This window comes from Lucilia cuprina, chromosome 6 (assembly GCF_022045245.1).
Source record: "Lucilia cuprina isolate Lc7/37 chromosome 6, ASM2204524v1, whole genome shotgun sequence".
NCBI classification, from domain to species: domain Eukaryota; kingdom Metazoa; phylum Arthropoda; class Insecta; order Diptera; family Calliphoridae; genus Lucilia; species Lucilia cuprina.
Genome location: NC_060954.1, coordinates 57,303,569 through 57,325,749, shown reverse-complemented (window position 1 = coordinate 57,325,749; position 22,181 = coordinate 57,303,569). Strand labels below are relative to the sequence as shown.

Below are 22,181 nucleotides of genomic sequence, written 5' to 3'. Positions count from 1 at the left end.
TCAAAATTTCACTTAAATGTCCACAATTTTATTCAACAATAAAGAGCTTAAGTATATCTGGGGCAAGATACATTTCAACTTAAATGCTTTATTATGGCAACTATATCACATTAAATTTTTGTAAAAGGTGTCGGGTAATATATAGTCGGCTATACTTAATTTCTTACTTGTTTCTCATTAGATAGTTTCAACATTTTGCTATGTTGTTGATTTTGAAAAGGAAACTTCACGAAAGCATTGATACTCTGATCCTGATCTAAGGACTTTACAAACAATGATTCGCACTACAATGCAAACATACGGACTATCGATTTTGTGACATCTCTAATAATAGTTCAGAATTTACAATATGATTATGTGGAAATTACCAACGTAATGAGAAAATTAACTAGAATTAGTTTCCTGTATGCCTTTAAAGATTTCTCCATCATAGCAGCACTACAAAATACTTAAAAGAGATATTATTCAGTATCAATGCTGGAACTAAGTACAAGTAATATTGCTACTTTAATATATTATTCATATTACACCTTCTTTCGTACAAACATTCTCCATGGAAATATATTGTTTGTAGTTGTATGGAAACGGCTTTGTTGTTTTAGCACCCTATAACATTTTAGCGGGGGAAGGCATATTAAGAGTTTATGCAGATATTTGTAACACAAAAATAATAATGCTATACTTATTACTAAGGAATAGGGGATGGAAAATTTTCAGAATAGAATAATAATAGTGATAAGATTGGTGAAAAGATCTCTAGACTAGGATTCTTTAGTTTCAACGAAAAGACTTTCCGACTTTTTGCATTCTATGAAAAGTAGATTTTTCGACTATTTTCATTTAATTAAATGTTGACTTTTCGACTTTAAGTATTTTATAAATAGTCGACTTTTTCGACTTTTCGACCTTTTTTTCGAATTTTCGACTTTTTCCGATTTTTTTCGTTTTTTTTTCGTTTTTTCGGATTTTTGCCTTTTTTCGACTATTTTTGATTACTTTCAAATTTTTCAGACTTTTTCCGACTTTTCGACTTTTTTTACTATTTTCAACTTTTTCCGACTTTTTTCGACCTTTTCCGACATTACGACCTTTTCCGACTTGTTCGACTTTTTTCATAGATAATAGTCGAGTTATCGACTTTTTTGAACAAAATAGTCGATTTCGACTTTTCGACAAAAAGTCAATTGTTCGATTATTCGAAAGTCGATGTATAGAACCCTACTCTGGACTAGTCTCTCAACAATGTGGTAGAAAAATCTCTGAACTGGTCCATGCAGATTAGTTTTTGTTTAGTTTTTGAACTAAACTGTAGATAAATTTCTGAACTAATCTATAGATTAGTCTATGAACTAATCAATAGTTTATTCTCAGAACTAAAATATATATCATTCTCTGAACTAATTTATATATTAGTCTCTGAACTAATCTACAAATTAGTGAATGGAATATTCTACAGACTAACCACTAAAATAGTCTATAGATTTGTCTATGGACTATACTCTCGGCTGGTCTCTAGACCAGTATCTGGATAAGTCTATGAACCAATAAATAGATAAATATAATAGATATATATAATATAGATAAACCGATCTACAGATTAGTCTCTAAACTTTTGTTATAGATTAGTCAGTGGACTAGACTCTGAACATGTCTATGGAATAGTATTTTGTCTAGTCTCTGGACTGTTCTATAGAATAGTCTATAGACTTGTTATAGATTAGCCCTAGTATAGATTAGTTTCTCCAAGTCTTTAGATTAAATTTTTATTTTGACTAGTATATGCCTTAGTCTAGTGGACTACTCTCTAAACTAGTCTTTAGGCCAGACTATAGCTACGTCTCCGGATTAGTATATAGTTTAGTCTAAGTACTAATCTTTTGACAAGTCTCTGAACTAGTCTTTTGATAAACCCCTAGACGAGTGCATAGATTAGTCTGTAGACTGAACACTGTGCTGGTCTATAGAGTAGAATCTTAAAAAGACTCTAAACTGGCCGATAGATTAGTCTATTGACTTAAATATAAACTAATTTTTAGACAATGGATTAGTTTCTAAACTTATCTAAAGATTAATATTTGGACTAGTTAATAGAGCAGTATATTAACTTGTCTGTGGGCTAGTCTCTGCATTAGTATCTGGACTAATCTCTAAACTATGAGGTTCTGTGTTTATTAACTATGAAATACTTATAGTACAGTGTAGTCTATTGACTAGTCTATGAATTAGTCTACATTAGCCATATTCGACTGAAGAACCCATTCCTTATAAAAATCATAAAAATTATAGCTATAGGGTATCAAAGGGTCGGTGATGACACTTTCTTACTTGTTTTCATGTTCATGACTTGTATTCTGTAAAGATGTGAAAATTCCCTTAGCGTTGCTATTGAAACATAAAATAAATGAATGAATAAATAAATAAAATGTCCTTGATATTTTCAGTACAAAAACAAAAAAAATTTAAGTTTATTTTTCTTTACTCATCACAAAGCTAGCAACCCAGCAAACACCAAAGTTTTAAGTTTAATTAATAACGACTCTAAACATCAATAATTGAAAAAAATTGAAACAAAGTCAAACCAAACTCCCATTAAAATATAAACAATTGAGAAAAAATTTTAAGCCAATAACCTTTCCAGATATCAATCATTATTTAAAGTAATAAGTATAAAAATTTTGAATATTATGCTTGCTGGGTAATATTATTATTAAAGTATAGAAATCTTTATACTTAGATCTAAATTATTATTGTTTTTTTCAACCACTAACAAATTACAACATTTGTTTTGTTTTTCTGGATATTTTTTCTTTCGTTCTAAGTCCCTTGCATCTGGTGAGTTGTTTGTAGTAATAAACCTAAATATTACAGTTTATTTTATATTTATTTATATTTACTAAACAAGCAGAGATTTTCCAGAAAATAGTCACTCTATCACTCTAATAAAAACTTTATGACAAATATTTAACATTTTGAAATGATTATTATCATCACTTTTAACAAGGTAAACGTAAAAGTGATGCATCATTTAGTTAATTGTATAAATCTAGTTTGATGAGAACTACATATTGTATGTAGTATGTGGTAATAATAATTAAATAATGAATAATGACAAGTATGAAAAATGTATATAACAATTAAACTGTAAGAGTTTTAATAATAAATTTGCAAATCATTTTTTTATATGAAAAGCTTTTTGATGTTGTTGAGGTGACAATGATATTGCATACACATCCTTGTCGGCTATATAACTCATCTTGCTAGTCTATGTTTTAGTTTATTAACTAGTACAAAGACTAGTCTCTTAAGTCGTATATCGACTAGTATCTTAACTGGTCTGCCAACAAGTCTGTGAATTAGTCGATCATCGAGTCCATGGACTAGACTAGTATAGTTTGAGAGCTAGCCAATCAAGTAATCTATCAACTATTTATCATCATCTATGGCCTCATCTATCAATTAATCTATGGGATAGTATATCAACTAATCTTTGTACTAGTCGAACAACGTGGCTATCATCTACTCTATGGACTAGTCGTTCATTTAGTCAATCAAATATTCTACGTGCTAATCTTTCAGAGTCTATAGACTAGTCGATGATCTAATCAATGGAATAGACTTTCAACTTGTCCATCAGTCTAGTCTTTCAACGAGTCCATAGACTATTCTATAAACTTATCGATGTACTAGTCTTTTAGCTAGTCTATTAACTAGTCTATTAGTTAGTCTATCAACTTGTCTATCAGCTAGTCTATGAACTAGTCTATCAACTAGCATAATGGACTAGTCTATCAACTAATATATAGACTAGTATATAAACTAATCTATGGACTAGTATATTAACGTGTCTTTTATCTGGCCTTTGGATTAGTTTAGCAACTGATCCATGGACTAGTCTATAAACGTGTCTATCATCTAGCCTTGAGACTAGTTTACCATATACTCTATGGACTAGCTTTTCAACTAGTCTATATACAAGTCTATCAACTATTCTACGTATTAATCGATCAACTAGTCTATGAACTCGTCCACCAAATGCCTATGAGCTAGTCGATCAACTAGTCTATGGACTAATCAACCAAATACCTATGAGCTAGTCTATCAACTATCCTACCAACCTATATGTCTATCATCGTGTCTGTTATCTAGCCTTGGGACTAGTTTACCATCTAATCTATTAACTAATCTATTAACTAGTCTAACAACTAGTCTATCAACTAGTCTATTAACTAGTATAACAACTAGTCTATTAACTAGTCTAACAACTAGTCTATTAACTAGTCTAACAACTAGTCTATTAACAAGTCTATCCACTAATCAACTCTTGTTTATGAAATGCCTATCATCTAGTCTAACAACTATTCCACCAACCTATCTATCAACGTGTCTGTTATCTACTCTATAGTCTAGTTTACCATCTGCTCTATGGACTAGTCTTTCAAATAATCTTTCAACTAGTCTAACAATGTCTAAACTAGATTAGTCTATTAACTAGTCAATCCACTAGTCTATCCACTAGTCGATGGACTAGTCATTCAACTCTTGTTTATGGTCTAGTCTAGTCTTGTCTCTAAACTTGTCTATGGACTAGTCTATCAACTAGACTATCAGCTATTCTATGGATTAGTCTATCAATTAGTCTATGGACCAGACTATAAACAAGTCTATCAACATGTCTATTAACTAGTTTCTAAACTAGTCTGTTGAATAGTCTATGAACTGGTCTAAGAACTAGTATTTAAAATAATCTATGGACTACACTAATTTTTTGCTGAAAATGTTATATATTTTTAGTAAAAATCGTTTTGTCTTTTAACTAATGTCTAAACTAGATTAGAAACTGGTCTATGTATTAGTCTATGAACTATGAATGAAAAATTTCACGAATTTTTAGTAAAAATTTTGTTTTTTGCTTCAAGTTAAACTTTATGTTCCATAAGTTTACTCTATTTTCTAGAAGCAATCTTACAAATTTTCTTATACTTTTTTTGCTATTTTACGATATAACAACATTAAATTATGATTGCTCAGTAAATCTGGTTACAGATTTTGAAGTAGCACTTTTATATATTTGTAATTTCATCCCTCTCTAAATTTTTATTATATTTCTTATAAGGATTTTTTTCTTTCTTTTTTTTTTCTTCTAAGAAGTGTAGTTACATACTTTTCTTGTCAATCGTTTTTAAGCATTTCCTACCATACTAATACAATTTCATGTTTTCTTTATATTCTCTCTGTATGTGTGTAATTTTTCAGATACTTCAAGATATGATGGTAGAAATTGACTATGATGCCGATGGCACTGTTTCCTTAGAAGAATGGCAACGTGGCGGCATGACAACGATACCTTTACTAGTACTATTAGGTATGTATAATGCAAATTCTAACATATATTATTACATATGTATGTATGTGTGTGTGTGTAAAGTTACCCTGAGGTTGAGATGGATGGTCGCTAACGAAAGCTTATAATTTCTTTGATTATTAAAGTTAGGTAAGTAGTTATGTTTTCCTTAGATAAAAGAGCAGAGCACTATTGATTATTAAAAGACTTTAAAAAAAAAAAACAACTGACTACTTGATAGATTACCAGGGACATATAAAATAAACAATTTATGCCTTACAACTAAAAAATAAGACATTTAAATAGGAAAACTTAATTTAAAATGAATACAATGACTATTTTCAGAACTAAAGGGAACTTTAAGTGTTAAGCTACTAACACTGACACACACTCACATACATTTACTCTTTATTATCACAGTCACACTTATAAGGATTGTGCTTTCTAAAAAAAACGAAGCAAAAATGTAAGGAAATACAAGTTTAAACCGGAAATAAGCATTTTAAATCATACTTACAAGTGTCTACTACTTGCACTTACTCACGCCATCTTGTAACATGTTATTAAGTACTTGCTTTAACTTGTTTACTTAGAAACTAACTGTTATTGGGTTTAATAAAGAACTAAGAAAAAAAGAAAGAAAAAAATGCATTTATTTCTATTTATTTTCTTTACCTTAAATATAACTTTTAAGTTAGTTTTACAGTTTCTTTACCTTCAATTTCGATTCCTTTTCGAAAAAAAAATAAAAAATAAAATGTTCATTTTATCAAAGCAACATATGCAAGTGACAAGCTGTTTTCTAAGTGACACAAAGCATATAACACTTTATAGATTTTTGTTAGGGAAATTGCATTAACGTTAGGTGAAATGCTGACTTCCATGTTACGTTTAAGTAATGTGTTCACTGTGATAATGATGACACTGTCAGTTTCATATGTATTTGTGCAAATTACTTAAAATTCTGTTTCCCTTTAACACTTGTTTGTTTTCTTTTATATATTTTTTTGTTTTTCTTTTCCTTATCAAGGTGTCGATAGTACTGCTTTAAAGGAGGATGGCATACATGTCTGGCGTTTGAAACATTTTAAAAAACCTGCATATTGTAATCTTTGCCTAAATATGTTGGTGGGTTTGGGCAAAAAAGGTCTCTGCTGTGTATGTAAGTGAGATATTTTATTTTCAATTTATTTAAGAATTTCTTAGGAAAGTTTTTAAAAAAGTGATTTTTTAATATAAATGTAAATATTTCTATATATTCAAAAATCGGACTTCTATATGAAAGTATATACATATTCGGAAATCAGATTACTTGAAAAAAAAAACCGGACTTCTAATAAGCGATCAGATTTGTAATGAGAAATCGTATATTAAAATAAAAAAACAGACTTCTATTAAGAAAATAAATAGCTTCAGAAATCAGACTTTTATAAGAACGAATATACATATTCGAAAATTAGATTACTTAAAAAAACCGGACTTCTAATAAGCGATCAGATTTTTTATGAGAAATCGAATAGATTTATATTAAGCAGTAGGATTTTTAATATAATTCGAATTTATATTCAGAAATCGAACTTCTATTATAAAATCGAATACTTTTCGATAAATAGACTTCATGAAAGAAATCGAACTTTTAATGAGAAATCAGATTTCTATTAAGATATAAAATATCTATTAAGAAATCCGATTACATGTTAAAATTTGAATTTCATTTCTAAAATCGGACTTCTAATGAGAAAACCAATTTTTAGTAAGAAATTGAATTTATATAAAAAAGTCAAATTGCTATTTATGAATCAAACTTTTATCAAGAATTCGAATATATTCTTTAATAAAATTACTCGAATGAAATCTGACTTCTTGTTAAAAAAACGGACTAATATTAAGACAAAGGACTTTTATAAAGAAATCGAATAAGTATTCTGAAATGAGATTACTTGATAAAAAAAGGGAGTTCTATTAACAAATCAGATTTCTATTTAAAATTCGAAGTTCTTTTCTGAAATCAGAGACGGATTTCTATTAGGAAGATGGACTTATATTAAGTATTCGAACTTCTATTAAAAATAAGAATTTCTATTCAGAAATTGTACTTATTTCTATTAAGAAACCTGTAACTTTTCTGAAATCGGATTACTTAATGGAGACGGAGTTCTATTAGAAAATCAGATTTCTATTTAAAATTCGAATTTCTATTTCGAAATAGAACAACTATTCAGAATTCAGATTACTTAATGGAGACTGATTTCTATTAGATATCGGAATTATATTAATAAATCGAACTTCTATTAAAAATTGAAATTTCCATTCAGAAATCGAACTTCTATTAAAAATTGGAATTTCCTTTTTAAAATTGGACTTCTATGAAGAAATCGAACATCTATTCTAAAATCACATTACTTAATGGAGACGAAGTTTCATTTCAGAAATTAAATTTCTTAATGGGGACGAACTTATATTAGAAAACGGAATTATATTAAGAAATCGAATAACTATTCTGAAATCAGATTATTTGACGATAACGGAATTCTATTAAGAAATCAAACTTCTATTTAAAATTAAAATTTTTATATAGAAATCGGAATTCTATGTGAAATCAGATACCATAATAGGGAAGGACTTCTATTAAAAAAAAGGACTTATATCAAGAAATCGAACTTCTTTAAAAAATTGGTAATTCCATTCAGAAATCGGACTTCTATTACAGAATCGAATTTCTATGCTGGAAGGAGTTCTATTAAGAAATCAGATTTCCTTTTAAAATTCAAATTTCTAAAATCAGATTACTTAATATAGACAGACTTCTATTAGAAAAAGGGACTTATAAGAAATCGAACTTCTATTAAAAATTCGAATATCTATTCAGGAATTGGACTTCTATTAAGAAAACCAATATCTATTCTGAAATTAGATTACTTGATGGAGACGGACTTTTATTAACAAAGTCGGATTTCTACTTAAAAGAACGATTATCTATTCTGAAATAAGATTTCTTAAAGGAGACGAACTTCTATTAGAAAAAACATATTCATATAAAGAAATAGGATTCTATTAAGAAATTGGACTTCTATTTAAATTTCCTTAGTAAAATTCAATTTTTCATTAGAAGTCCGATTTGTTTCAAGTAATCTGAAGAGACTACGATTTGTTAAGTCCAATGTTTCAATAGAAATCAGATTCCATTAAAAATGAAATCTCTCTATTGAGAGATCAGGCTTGAGATTCAGAAATGAGATTCCTATTGGGAAAAGTACATCTGATTAGAATTCAGATTAATGCGAGTAATTCTAATTTCTAGATGGAAATCAATTTTCGGAAATCTGAAATAGGATTTTGCATTTCTTGTCAAAAATCCATTGTCTTAGTAAATTTTAGTTTAAAACTCAGATTTAAGTAAGTTTTAGAAGAACTTAGTTTTGTTTCATTCGGTTTAAAATCGGTCTATATAAAGCATACAACAGAATGTGCGATAAAACCTAAATAACGCGACTATTTTAAAATGATATTTTCAAATTCAAAAATTATTGAAAATATGACAAAACAGACTTGATTTCAAGGACTACAATTACTTAACTAATAAATCTCTCAATTAAATCCAAAATCCTTAGATGCCATCAAAGTTCTAAACAGAATCCTTAAAAATCCAATATTTTCTCCTTCTTTTAATCTTTTTCATCAATATTTCTCTTCTTGCAGCTGACAGTGTTTTTGTTTTTTTTTTCATAAAATTTTCATTAATTTTATTTTTTTTCACTTCTCTCTTCATCAATTTTCATGTACTTCTACTACTTCTTCTTCTTGTTCTTACAACTGACATACTAAAATAAATGTATAACGGTATACATGTCTGTGTGTGGATACGGCTGTGGCTGTGTGTTTGGGTGTGCATATATCTTGGACCATTTTAAAGTATGCAAGTATACAGTACATGAGCGTTGCGTTCAACATGCTCCAGCATCTTGTATAACAACATATGTCAAATCGAAAAAGGTCAAGGGCGGCGGTGATCTACTGCATCATTGGGTGGAAGGCAACTGTTATGGTCGTTGTTCGAAATGTCGTAAACGTATTAAAGCGTATCATGGCATTACAGGACTTACGTGTCGTTGGTGTCACATGATGGTAAGTTCATTTTTCATTTAGAATGTTTTTTTTTTTGCATATTTATGCTTTATTTTTAAAAGTAATTGTTAGAATTTTGTTTTCCCCTACTTTGTTTTTAGGTAATTGAGTGTTATTGTAATTAATACAAATAATTTAAGTAGAAACACGTTTTCTAAAAGGCTTAAATAATTTGTGAAAAAAACTCCTTTTGAAGCATAAGAAAGTAAACATTTTTTTCCTGTAGATAATTTTAAATTTATTTTAAGCATTTTATTATTGTTGCTGGGAACATTTTTCTGTTACTAGCGGCTTAAAATAGAAAAAAAAACTTTTTCTTTGATTTTTGGTCCATCTTACTTTTAAGAGGAAGTTAATATTAGTTTGTTGTTTTATTTATAACTACAACAAATTACTTTTGGAAATTTCAAGAAAAACAAATCAATAAAAAGATTTTTTTAGAAAAAATTTTAAGTCAAACTTTTCCTTAGAAAAGTTTACATGATGTGTCAACTTTTCTTTAGTTCTTTACATGATTTTTACTTTATTTAATAAGTTTAACATGATATTTATTGCTCTAAGGTAAATTTGACATGATGTAAACTATTTTATGATAAATTTTACCTAATGTAAACTTTTCATTATTAAATTTTACATAATGTAAACCTTTCTTTAGTTAATTTTACATAATGTAAATAACTCTTAATGAAATTTAACAAAATGTTATTTTTTACATAATGTAGACTACAATAGAGAATTGTTTACGTGATTAAAACGTTTTATTTGTATAGTTTACATAATGTAAAATACTCTTTAGTATTGTTTACATGATGTAAGCCATTCTATAGTAAATTTTACATAATGTAAACAATTACATTTTAAAGTATAAATAATTTAAACTGTTTTATAGTAAATTTTACATAATGTAAACTGTACAATATTATTGTTTACATGATTTTAACTATTCTATAGTATTGTTTACGTAATGAAAACTTTTCTATATTAATTGTTTACAATATTGTTTAGATAATGAAAACTATTTAATAGTTTTGTTTACATGAAGTATTGTTTACACGATTTTTAGATAATGAAAACTATTTAATAGCTATCTTTACATAATGTAAACTTTTTTGTATTATGGTTTACACGATGTAAACTACAATACAGTACTGTTCAGATAATGAAAACTATTTAAAAGTTTTGTTTACATTATGTAGACAATTTTGTATAATTATTTACACGATGTTAAGATAATGAAAACTATTTAATAGTTCCGATTACATGATGTAAACTATTCTATAGTTTTGTTAACATGATGTAAACTATTATATTTTACATAATGTAAACTATAAAATAGTAAACTGTCCATAGTTTAGTATACACAATGTAAACAATAGATTATTATTGTTAACATAATAAAAAGAATTCTATAACATTGTTTACATAATGTAAAGTTAACATGTTGTGAACTATTACATAGTATAGTTTACATTATGTAAACTATTCCATAGTAAAATCTACATAATGTAAACAATACGATGTTATTGTTTACATAATGTAAACTATTCTATAGCATTGTTGACGTGATATAAACTCTTCTATAGTTTAGTTTACATAACGTAAACTTTTGCATAGTAAAGTCTACATAATGTAAACTTTATAATATAATTGTTTACATGATTTTAATTAATCTTTAGTATTGAAGGAAGGAAACTTTTGTGTAGTGTTGTTTACACGTTGTAAACTACAATAGAGTTTATTAGTATAAGTTTATTTTTAACTTTATCTTAACTACAGTATTGTTTACATGATGTAAACTAAACTATAGCATTGTTTTAATTAACTAAACTATTCTACAGCATAGTTTACATGATGTCAACTATTATATAATATAGATTACATGATAAAAAACTTTCTATAGTAAAGTTTACATGATGTAAACTATTCTATATAAATGTTTACTTTTTTCTTTATAAAAATGTTTAACACATGTAAACTTGTAACATTAGTTAAGTATTTATAATGTAAACTCTTACATAATGTCAACTATTTTGTTGCAAATTTTACATTAAGTAAACTATGCTTTAGTAAAATAGTAAAGTTTACATTATTTTAACCTTTCTTAAGCAAAACATACATCAAGTAATAATTTCTTTAGTAAAGTCAACATGATGTAAACTTTTATTTAGTAAATTTTACATAATGTAAATACTTCTATAGTTAGGTTAACATGGTGTAAACTTTTATTTTGTAAAGTTTGTTTGCTAAAAAATTCCTTTAAGAGAAGCTTTACATGATGTAAAGTTTTCATTACAAAGCTTTTTTGTTAAGTTTACCTAATGTAAAATTGTACTTACTTATGTTTACATAATGTAATCTTTTTGTTAGTTTACTTTAAATTATGTAAACTTTAATATCGCATAGTTAGGTTAGGTTAGCAAACTGTCCTCTGCTGATCGTATTAGAGACACCCGTGGGTCCATATTTCTGATCCCTTTCAGGTATCACTGAAAAGAGAAAACGTTCGATGTATTAACTAACTTCGTCCTATATACTTTGGTCTCCTATTCAATTCAAAGTTTCGGATAGGTCCATTAAATCGTGCATGATATTGGCTCCTAACAGATTCAATCTATACTTCTCTAGGGCAGGGCACTGACAGACGAAGTGAACAGTACTCTCTTCTTTGTCTTGACAGCTTCTACAGAAGTCATTACTAGGAAGGTCTCTTCTAGTCATTACTACGAAGGTCTATTCATGGAGCGCAAAAGGCCAGTGGCCATGGCATAGTTTACTTAATGTAAATTTTATTATGGAATTATTTACTTAAGGTAAAACTTGCTGTAAAAATCTTTACTTTGCGTAAACTTTAAAAATTAAAAAATGTAAAATTCTATATTACATGTAAAATTAAAGCAAAACCCTTAAAACTCTAAACTAGTTAGTCATTGACATAATGTTGTAAACTTACAAAGCAGTCACCTGAAACTGAAATTGTCTTTGAAATAAATTGTGTCTCATTTTTGTATTATTATATTGTAGAACATTCATTTCCTATTGACTTTGTGGATTTGGCTTTGTATAGGACGACAAATCAGTTTATTGTAGCAGATTTTTGTATTATTTTTTATTTCCGCTTAAGTTGACAATTGAAAATTGTCACGTATTTTGTGTGTGTGTGTGTAAAAACTCTTAAGTGTGCAATTTTTTGCAACAATCTGGTTCTTTTTTGGTTGTCTTGTCTTAACTTGAATTGTATTAAGAAATCTTATACAGACACATATACATGCAGATGTATGTGTTTTTAGTAGGTATCAAGCTGTTTTGTTTGTATCCTTTTTTATGTTTTTATGTCAGCTGTTAGTACAATAATACCACCAGCCATGTTATTTTTTACTAAATAAAATTTTTTACCAAATTTATTTATTTTTTTGCTTTCATATAAGAAACTTGGTAATAAATAGTATATTCCTACTTCAGTAGTTATCTCCTTACTCTCTCTTTCACTCCATCTCTTTCTCTCTTTAAAGCTTTTTCTTTGCGTAACTGTTGTCATTTTTTATTACAATTTTTTCTGTTTAGTTTTTTAAAAGGATTTTTTTATTTTGTTATATTTAACTTAGATTGTTTTTAATGCTGTTTTTTTTGTCTTTATTTCTTTTTCTCTTTATGTTGTTAGTTGTTTATATTGTTAGACAAACAAAAAAGAAAATATGTAAAAGAAAAGGAAATACTTCTGTAAAAATAACGCTTCAGCATCAGGGAAACTATTATAATCTATTATTGTTAAGTTGAGTAAACAAATGTTTATTTAAATTTATCTTTAATATATATTTTAAAGAATTTTAAGGGAATTGTTTACATCATTAAAAAAATGAGTTTACTTAAAGTAAAATTTAGTAAGGCAATGGTTTACATTATGTAAACTTAAATAAAAGAAACTTGACATTAAGTAAACTTTAATAAAAGGCAGTTTTTTTTTTTTTGCTTCTAGCTCAATTAAATACAAATTTACATTATGTAAACAAGACTTAGAGAAAACTTTACATTATGTAAACTTTAAAAAATAGAAATTTACATCATGTAAAGTTAACTAAAGGGAAGTTTACATTGTATAATACGTACTAAATAGATGTTTACGACAAGCATTACAAGCATGTAAAATTTAATAAATGAAAAGTCTACATCATGTAAATTACATGACATAAAAGTTTACATCATGTATATTAAAATTATTGTTTATATTATGAAAATTTTTCTGCATAATATTTTACTTTATATATACTCAAGTAAATTAAAGTTTACACCATGTTAGCTTAAGTAAATAAATGTTTACATCATGTAAACTTTAATAAGTAACAATTTACTTTATGTAAACTTTAGTTTATACAAGTATACATCCTGTAAACTTAAGTAAATAAAAGTTTACATGATACAAACTGTTTAGAAGTTTACGACATCTAAACAGTAGTTTACATCGTGTAAATTTTAATAATTAAATAATTACATCATGTAAAATTGTAGTAACGAGGAGTTTACATCATGTAAACTAAAGCAACATTAAAGTTTACATCATGTATATTAAAATTATTGTTTAAATCATGAAAACTTTTTTGCATATAATTTTACATAATGTATACTCAAGAAAATTAAAGTTTACGCCATGTAAGCTTAGGTAAATGAATGTTTACATCATGTAAATTTTTGTAAATAACAGTTTACATCAAGTAAACTGTACTAAAGTTTAGAAGTTTACGACATCAAAACATAGTTTAATAGTTTATAGTTCACATCGTGTAAATTTTAATAATTAAAAGTTTACATCATGTAAAATTTTAGTAATGAAAAGTTTACATTATGTAAACTAAAACGACATGAAAGTTTACATCATGTATATTAAAATTATTGTTTACATTATAAAAACTTTTCTGCATAAAATTTTACTTTATGTATACTCAAGTAAATTAAAGTTTACACCATGATAGCTCAAGTAAATTAATGTTTACATCATGTAAACTTTAGTAAATAACAGTTTACATCATGTAAATACAAGTTGACATCTTGTAAACTTTAGTAAATAAAAGTATACATCATGCAAACTGTACTAAAGTTTACAAGTTTACGATATCTAAACAGTAGTTTACATCGTGTAAATTTTAATAATCATGAAAATTTTTAGTAATGAAGAGTTTACATCATGTGAACTATAGCATTTGAAAATTTACACTATGTTAAATAAAGTAGTGTAAAGTAACGTACATTCAAGTTAACTTCATGTAAAGTTATGGTTAACATAATGGTTTACATTATGTAAATTGTTTACATCATGTACAACATACTAAAGAAGAGTTTTAAATTATGTAATCTATACTAAAGTATCGTTTACGCTTATGTAATTAAATAAAGTCAACATCATGTTAAATTTACATCATGTAAACTTAACAGAAATATGATACAATTTTACATCATGTAAACATATGTAATGAAGTGTAAATTTTAAACTGTGTAAACTTTAGTATATAAAAGTTTACCTTATGTAGGCTTCTTTAAATAAAAGTTTACTTAATGTAAACTTCTTTAAATAAAAGTTTACTTAATGTAAAATTTGTAAATTAAAAGTTTACATCATGTACACTTAACTAAAGAAGAGTTTACAACATGAATAATTTATTAAATTAAAGTTTACATCATGTAAAGGTATGCCGTGTAAAATTTAAATTTAATTATAAGTTTATACCAAGTTAAATTTACATAATGTAAACTTAACTAAAGCAGAGAGCATATTCTCTGTAAAATTTGTTAATGAAAAGTAAACATTATGTAAACTTTACCTTATGTAAACTTAATTAGAGCAGAGTTTATTCCCTGTAAAATTCGTTAATTTCAAAGTAAATAAGAGATTACTCTATGTAAAATTTACTTCAAAAAGGTTAACATCATGTCAAACAATTAAATCCTTAATTAAAAGTAAACATTATGTAAACTTTACTAAAGAGAGTTTACTCTATGTAAAATTTACTCAAGAAAGGTTTACATCATGTAAAAAAAACTAATTCTTTAATAACCAGTAAACATTATGTAAACTTTACATGATGTAAACTAAAGCTGAGTTTATTCCCTGTAAAATTCGTTAATTAAAAGTAAACAAAGTTTACTCTATGTAAAATTTACTTTCAAAAAGGCTTACATTATGTAAAATAAAAGTTTACTTGTTACAAACGTTAATAGGTCTACAAATACATTTGAATATCTGTACATATCTATGTAGGTTTGGTTGTTTGTATTCGTATTTATTTAATAAACACTCAATTGCCTTTTAAAATTAAATTCTTTAAAGTTCTTTTGATAATCAAAAAAATAACTTCCAATACATTCTAAGAAATTAACGGCGTGTGCTGTTAAGATGTTTTTCTATTTTTACAAAAAAATTTCTTAAACAAAAAAAACAAAAACGAAAAACCTACTTCAAAGTTAAAATATCATACCATTTATATAAAAACTAAGGAATAGCTAAACACACTTACAATACATCTGCTCAGATACAAATTCCTTTTGGTGAAAAACAAAATATAAATATTTCCATTAATTCAACATAACCTTATATAATTTTTAATGCTATACATGTGTAATAGAGCCTGCTATCATCTGCCATGTCTATCATTAAACAATTATTTACTTTATATAGATATTTTTTAACAATTCCTCTTTCCCATTTAATTTTTTAACTTGTATGTGTGTGTTTGTATTTTACTTTTTTTTTTCAGCTTCACAATCGTTGTGCCTCATCGGTGAAGAAAGAATGTACTTTAGGTGAATTTGCCGAATTAATTGTGCCTCCAACAGCCATCTGTCCAGCGGTATTGGATCGTCAGCGTTCAGTTAATCAAGCAAATAAGGTAAAATGTCAATTGGTTTTTTTTTTTGTTTAGTAAATACAAAAGTAAATTTAAATTACACAAACTAAGTAAATAAGTTCATTCAATAAACATTTAAATGCTTAAATATTTACTCATTACATTAACATTGACAGCAGCAACAGAAAAAAATTTAACAAAAATTAAGTGTCGTAATTGAGCGTTTTGTTGGGGAGAATTTGTCGCTTAAAATTGTATTTAGTAAATTTTACATTATGTAAAATTTTCTAAAGGGAAATTTACATGTTGTATACTTTTTTGAAGGGAAATTTTACATAATGTAAATTATTCTTAAGACAAATTTTACTTGTGGTTGCCTACTCTGCAGTCGAGATTACTATCAATTCTACAGTCAGATCTACCGTCTTCTCTTCAAGCTAATGTATAGTCTACCGTACGGTCACATCTATACATTAAAGTCGATAATATAGTCTACTCTAAAGCCGAGACTAAAGTCCACTTTATAGTCGTGGCTATAGTCCAAACTAAAGTCAACTCAATAACCCAGTCTTTAGTATACACAATAATTGAGACTATAGTTTAGTCTATACTTAAGACTAACTACAGTCTAGTCTATAGTTGATTATTGTCAACTTTCAAGTCTATATTTTATGCTAAAGTTGATACAACATAGTCGATACTGTAGTCTTATATATAGTAAAAACTATAGTCTACTCTATTTTACTTTAAACTGGTGACTATAGACTATTTTCAACTCTAATGTCTATAGTTTGTTCTTAAGAGACTATAGTCTACTGTATAGCCTTCTCTATAGTCGAAACTATAGTCTACTCTATAGTCGAGCCAACTCTGTAGTAGATATTTCACTCGAAAGTGTTGACAACTCTATAGACGAAACTATTACATATTCGTGACTATTAGTCTATAGTTTATTCTAAAGTAGAGACTATAGCCTACTCTATAGTCAAAAACACAGTTTACTCTATAGTCTACTTTGAAGCTGAGACTATAGTTTACTCTATGGTCGAGCCTTTGGTCCACTTTACAGTTGAAACTATATTCTACTATAGACTAAAGTCGAGACTATAATCTACTGTTTTGGCGAGAATATATCCTACTATAGTTGATACTATTAAGAGTCAAGATTACTGTTTACTCTATAGACTACTCTGAAACCTCTATTGATGAGACTATAGTCTACTAAATAGTCGATACTATATGCTACATTCAAGACTGCAGTTTACTCTATAGCAGAAGCTATAATTTACTTTATAGTCGAGACTGTAGTCTACTTTATAGTCAATTCTGTAGTCTGCTCTCTAGTCGAAACTACAAACTGAAGTCATGAATATAGTCTACTATAGCTGAGACTATAGCCTATTTTATTGTCTCTCTGTAGTCGCGACTATATGCTCCATTCAAGACTACAGTTTACTCTATATTAGAAACTATAATTTACTTTATGGTCGAGACTATAGTCTACTCTATAAACCAGACTATAGTCAACTCTATAGTAGATACTTTAGTCTACTTTATAGTCAAGACTTTAGTCTACTCTAGTCGAATGTATAGTCTAATCTATGGTTTACTATATGATAGAGACTATAGTCCACTCTACAGTCAAGTCTACAGTCCATTTCATAGTCAAGACTATGTTCCTCTCTGTAATAGATACCATAGTCTACACTATAGTCGGAATTGTAGTTTACTCAATAGTCAAGACTATAGTCTAGTCTATAGTCAAGATTATAGTCTAGTCTATAGTCAAAACTATAGTCTAGTCTTTAGTCAAGACTATAGTCTAGTCTATAGATAAAACTATCACTTGACTTGACTATAGACTAGACTATAGTCAATACTATAGTCTAGTCTATAGTCAAGACTATAGTCTAGTCTATAGTCAAGACTATAGTCTAGTCTATAGTCAAGACTATAGTCTAGTCTATAGTCAAGACTATAGTCTAGTCTATAGTCAAGTCTATAGTCAAGTCTATAGTCAAGTCCATAGTTTAGTCTATAGTCAAGACTATAGTCTAGTCTATAGTCAAGTCTATAGTCTAGTCTATAGTCAAGTCTATAGTCTAGTCTATAGTCAAGTCTATAGTCTAGTCTATAGTCAAGTCTATAGTCTAGTCTATAGTCAAGTCTATAGTCTAGTCTATAGTCAAGTCCATAGTTTAGTCTATAGTCAAAACTATAGTCTAGTCTATAGTCAAGACTATTGTGTAGTCTAAAGGGAAAACTAAAGGCAAAAAAAACACTCAATTTCAACACTTATACATTTGCCAACTCACTCGTAAACATGAGCATTACACAACCACCTATAAATACTTATACACCTACATACATACATACATACATACATACATACATACATACATACATACATACATACATACATACATACATACATACATACTTACCATATAACCCAGCTTTTTGCTTAATAATACTTACTAATCTAAAATATATTTTTATTTTATTGTTTATTCCTCTTCTTAACCCTGTGTGCTACAAAAAAAAACGTATTTTTAACCAAATAAACGTTGTCCTAAATCATTTTCTAATGTTTTGGATCATCAATTTTCATCATCTATCATCAAATTTGTAAAATTAAATTTAAAAAAATCCCTTTTGTAACTGCCCCATAAAATGCAAATTATATTCATGTATATATAAATGTGTGTCTATGTATTTTATATATTAAAATGCTTGTAAATAAAAATAAAAAAACAAAATTAAATTAAATTTGCAAAAAACTGAAACTAAAACAGAAATCATCTACATCCCAAACACATCATCAACAGGCTACACATTTTCAAATGACACCACCAAATGAAACCAGTTGTCCTCTGTTGGTGTTTGTTAATCCCAAAAGTGGTGGTCGACAAGGTGATCGCATTTTACGTAAATTCCAATACATGCTTAATCCACGTCAGGTCTATGATTTATCAAAAGGTGGTCCCAAAGAAGGTGAGTTTACAGTGTTGAAGAGACACTTAATGAATATAAAATTAGTATTTTGCAATTATACACTTATGCTAATACTACTTCTGCTATATTTTATATTTTCATAGTTATTTAAACTCGTATCTCCTGATGAATATTCAATTTGTTATAAAAATATTTCAAAATTAAAAAATAAATAAAATGAAATTATATTTTAGAATGAACAGTAAAAGAATATCCTGTCTCCTGCAATGTGAGAGTATATATGCTTATTTATATTTTAAACATATACATATATGTACATGTTTTCATACATACATATGTATGTATGTTTATTTACTAGAGAAAATATTTTAATTAAAACTTTTCTATGAGCGCACTAATTTGTACATTTAAACATGTATGAGTGGATTTTTAAAAGGTACCCAACAGTTCGGCAGTCAAAATCGTAATTTTATAACTTCATAGATTGCTTACTTTCTATCCTTTACATAGATTACTTGGAAACACTAAAGTAACTCTGGGTTAAATCTTCTATGCATTACAAAAACTGCATACATGAGCAGTTGAGTCAAAGAAAAACTAGAATCAAACAAATATTTAGTTAAAAATTTTAATTAAAGATACCTCCTTGACTCCTTGCAAAAATACTATTTTGTATGTGTGTTTGCCTTAAAAAAAACCAAAACGTGAGAGAGTTAAAGTTTTTCTTTATGCAAATAGTTACTCAAACATGGTGCGTATAAGTGATATTAATTTCATTATTTCAAGTAAAGATGAACTCCTAAAAGTGCAGAGAACTACTTAATATTAAAAATGTTTGGTATTTTATAATTTGAATGAAAAGAAGTTAAGTTTGTTAAATATAAAAATATATATTTTTTAGTCTATAGTCTAATCTATAGTCTAATCTATAGTCTAGTCTATAGTCTAGTCTAATCTATAGTCTAGTCTATAGTCTAGTCAATAGTGCAGTCTATAGTCTATTCTATAGTCTAGTCTATAGTCTAGTCTATAGTCTAGTCTATAGTCTAGTCTATAGTCTAGTCTATAGTCTAGTCTATAGTCTAGTCTATAGTCTAGTCTATAGTCTAGTCTATAGTCTAGTCCATAGTCTAGTCTATAGTCTAGTCCATAGTCTAGCCTATAGTCTAGTCTATAGTCTAGTCTATAGTCTAGTCTATAGACTAGTCTATTGTCTAGTTCATAGTCTTGTATTTAGTCTAGTATATAGTCTGGTCAATAGTCTTGTATAAAAATAAATTTGCGGTATAGTCTATTTTCAAGTCCAGCCTATGGTCTACAGTCTAATTTATGATGTAGTCTATAGTTTAGTATATAAGTAATCTTGCCTTTTATATAAATTTAAGTTATTTGTTTTTAAAATAAAATTAAAATGTGTTTTGTAAAAAAAAAACTCTCTTTACTCCCCCCTTCTTTCTAGGTCTGACATTATTTAAGGATTTACCAAATTTTAAAGTTATTTGTTGTGGTGGTGATGGCACTGTCGGTTGGGTATTAGAGGCCATGGGTAAGTTCATAGGCACTCAAACATATTGTACTAAGTATGTGTTTTATTTACTTATATTTATCTTCTTAAAAACTTTTTTAAAAACAATTTAAACTACAAAAATGTCTGTTAGACAAGTTCTTTTAAATGGTTTTATTTTGAAAATTCATTTATTTTCCTATTTCATACATTTGTCTTTGTGGCTTTTCCCGCCCCCAGACTCTATAGAATTTGCCACACAACCAGCAATTGGTGTGATACCACTGGGTACTGGCAACGATTTGGCACGTTGCTTACGTTGGGGTGGCGGCTATGAGGGTGAAAATATACCAAAATTAATGGATAAAATTAAACGTTCCAGTGTTGTGATGCTGGATAGATGGAGCATAGAAGTGACAAATAATCCCATGTATGATGATATACCAAAACCAAAGGTGAGTGGTTAACTTATTGTTATCTTGCAATACTATTATTGGAATTATGATGGATGGAAATGTTTTAAGGAATCTTTGACTAAAGTTTCAATGGAATTTTGCAAAATTTTAAAAATCTTTAAAATATAATAAATTTTTGCTTTTAAATAATTGACTTACCACTTTTTTTTAACCGTTTTTGGCCTTAAGGTCAAACTGAAAATCAAACATTTAAATGGTTTCTGTTCAATTAAACATTCAAAAGTCTTTTACTCTCATTCACTTTATCTTTCGTTCTTAGGTTTTGCTTTATAAAATAAAGACCAAAAAGTATGCTGTGAATGAATATTTGTTAAAGTTTTTTTTTTTTGAGAGTGTGTATGTGTTTTGAATATTAAGTGGAATTTGCTAGTCAAACGTTGATATTTACTTTTGCAAAATCACGTAATTGTCGAATGAAATATTTATAGAATTAAAAAAGGAATTGAATTGCGACAAATTAGTTTTTCTCTAATAAAGATGTGTCAACAGTTGTTTTTGGCTACACTAACATTTGCAGTTACAGAATTTATTGTAGTGATAGAGGTAGGTGTTGATATTAAAAAAAAAAAAATTTGTCTGATTTTTAATTAAAGTCTAATAGGATTAAGGGGTGTTTGTTTAACTGATTTCTTCTTGCACTTATTTTAATTAGCAAGAACAACAAAATTTGTTTCTCAAACTTTTTCTAGAACACAATATTTTACGTCATTCAATTCTAAATATAAAGTTCAATGAAAGCGCAGTTTGTCGAAAGAGAACTGAACAAAACTAAAGAGCTGAACTAAAACTAAACTTGATCAGGACTAGACCTAAAACTGAACTAGGACTGAACTAGCATAGTACTAGAACTGAACTAGAACTTAACTAGAACTGAACTAGAACTGAACTAGAACTGAACTAGAACTGAACTAGAACTGAACTAGAACTGAACTAGAACTGAACTAGAA

General features: G+C 27.6%; 1 protein-coding gene across 1 annotated transcript in view; it reads left to right on the top strand.

Annotated features, from left to right (window-relative positions):
• Window positions 1–22,181, top strand: part of LOC111687262 (diacylglycerol kinase 1) — a 53,699-nt gene that overhangs the window by 17,808 nt on the left and 13,710 nt on the right. The window contains exons 7-13 of the mRNA XM_046954203.1: window positions 5,254–5,362; window positions 6,372–6,503; window positions 9,255–9,466; window positions 16,210–16,341; window positions 19,095–19,293; window positions 20,714–20,800; window positions 20,999–21,213. Of these exons, the coding sequence (XP_046810159.1) occupies window positions 5,254–5,362; window positions 6,372–6,503; window positions 9,255–9,466; window positions 16,210–16,341; window positions 19,095–19,293; window positions 20,714–20,800; window positions 20,999–21,213 (1,086 nt within the window). The remainder of the gene's footprint in view (window positions 1–5,253; window positions 5,363–6,371; window positions 6,504–9,254; window positions 9,467–16,209; window positions 16,342–19,094; window positions 19,294–20,713; window positions 20,801–20,998; window positions 21,214–22,181) is intronic.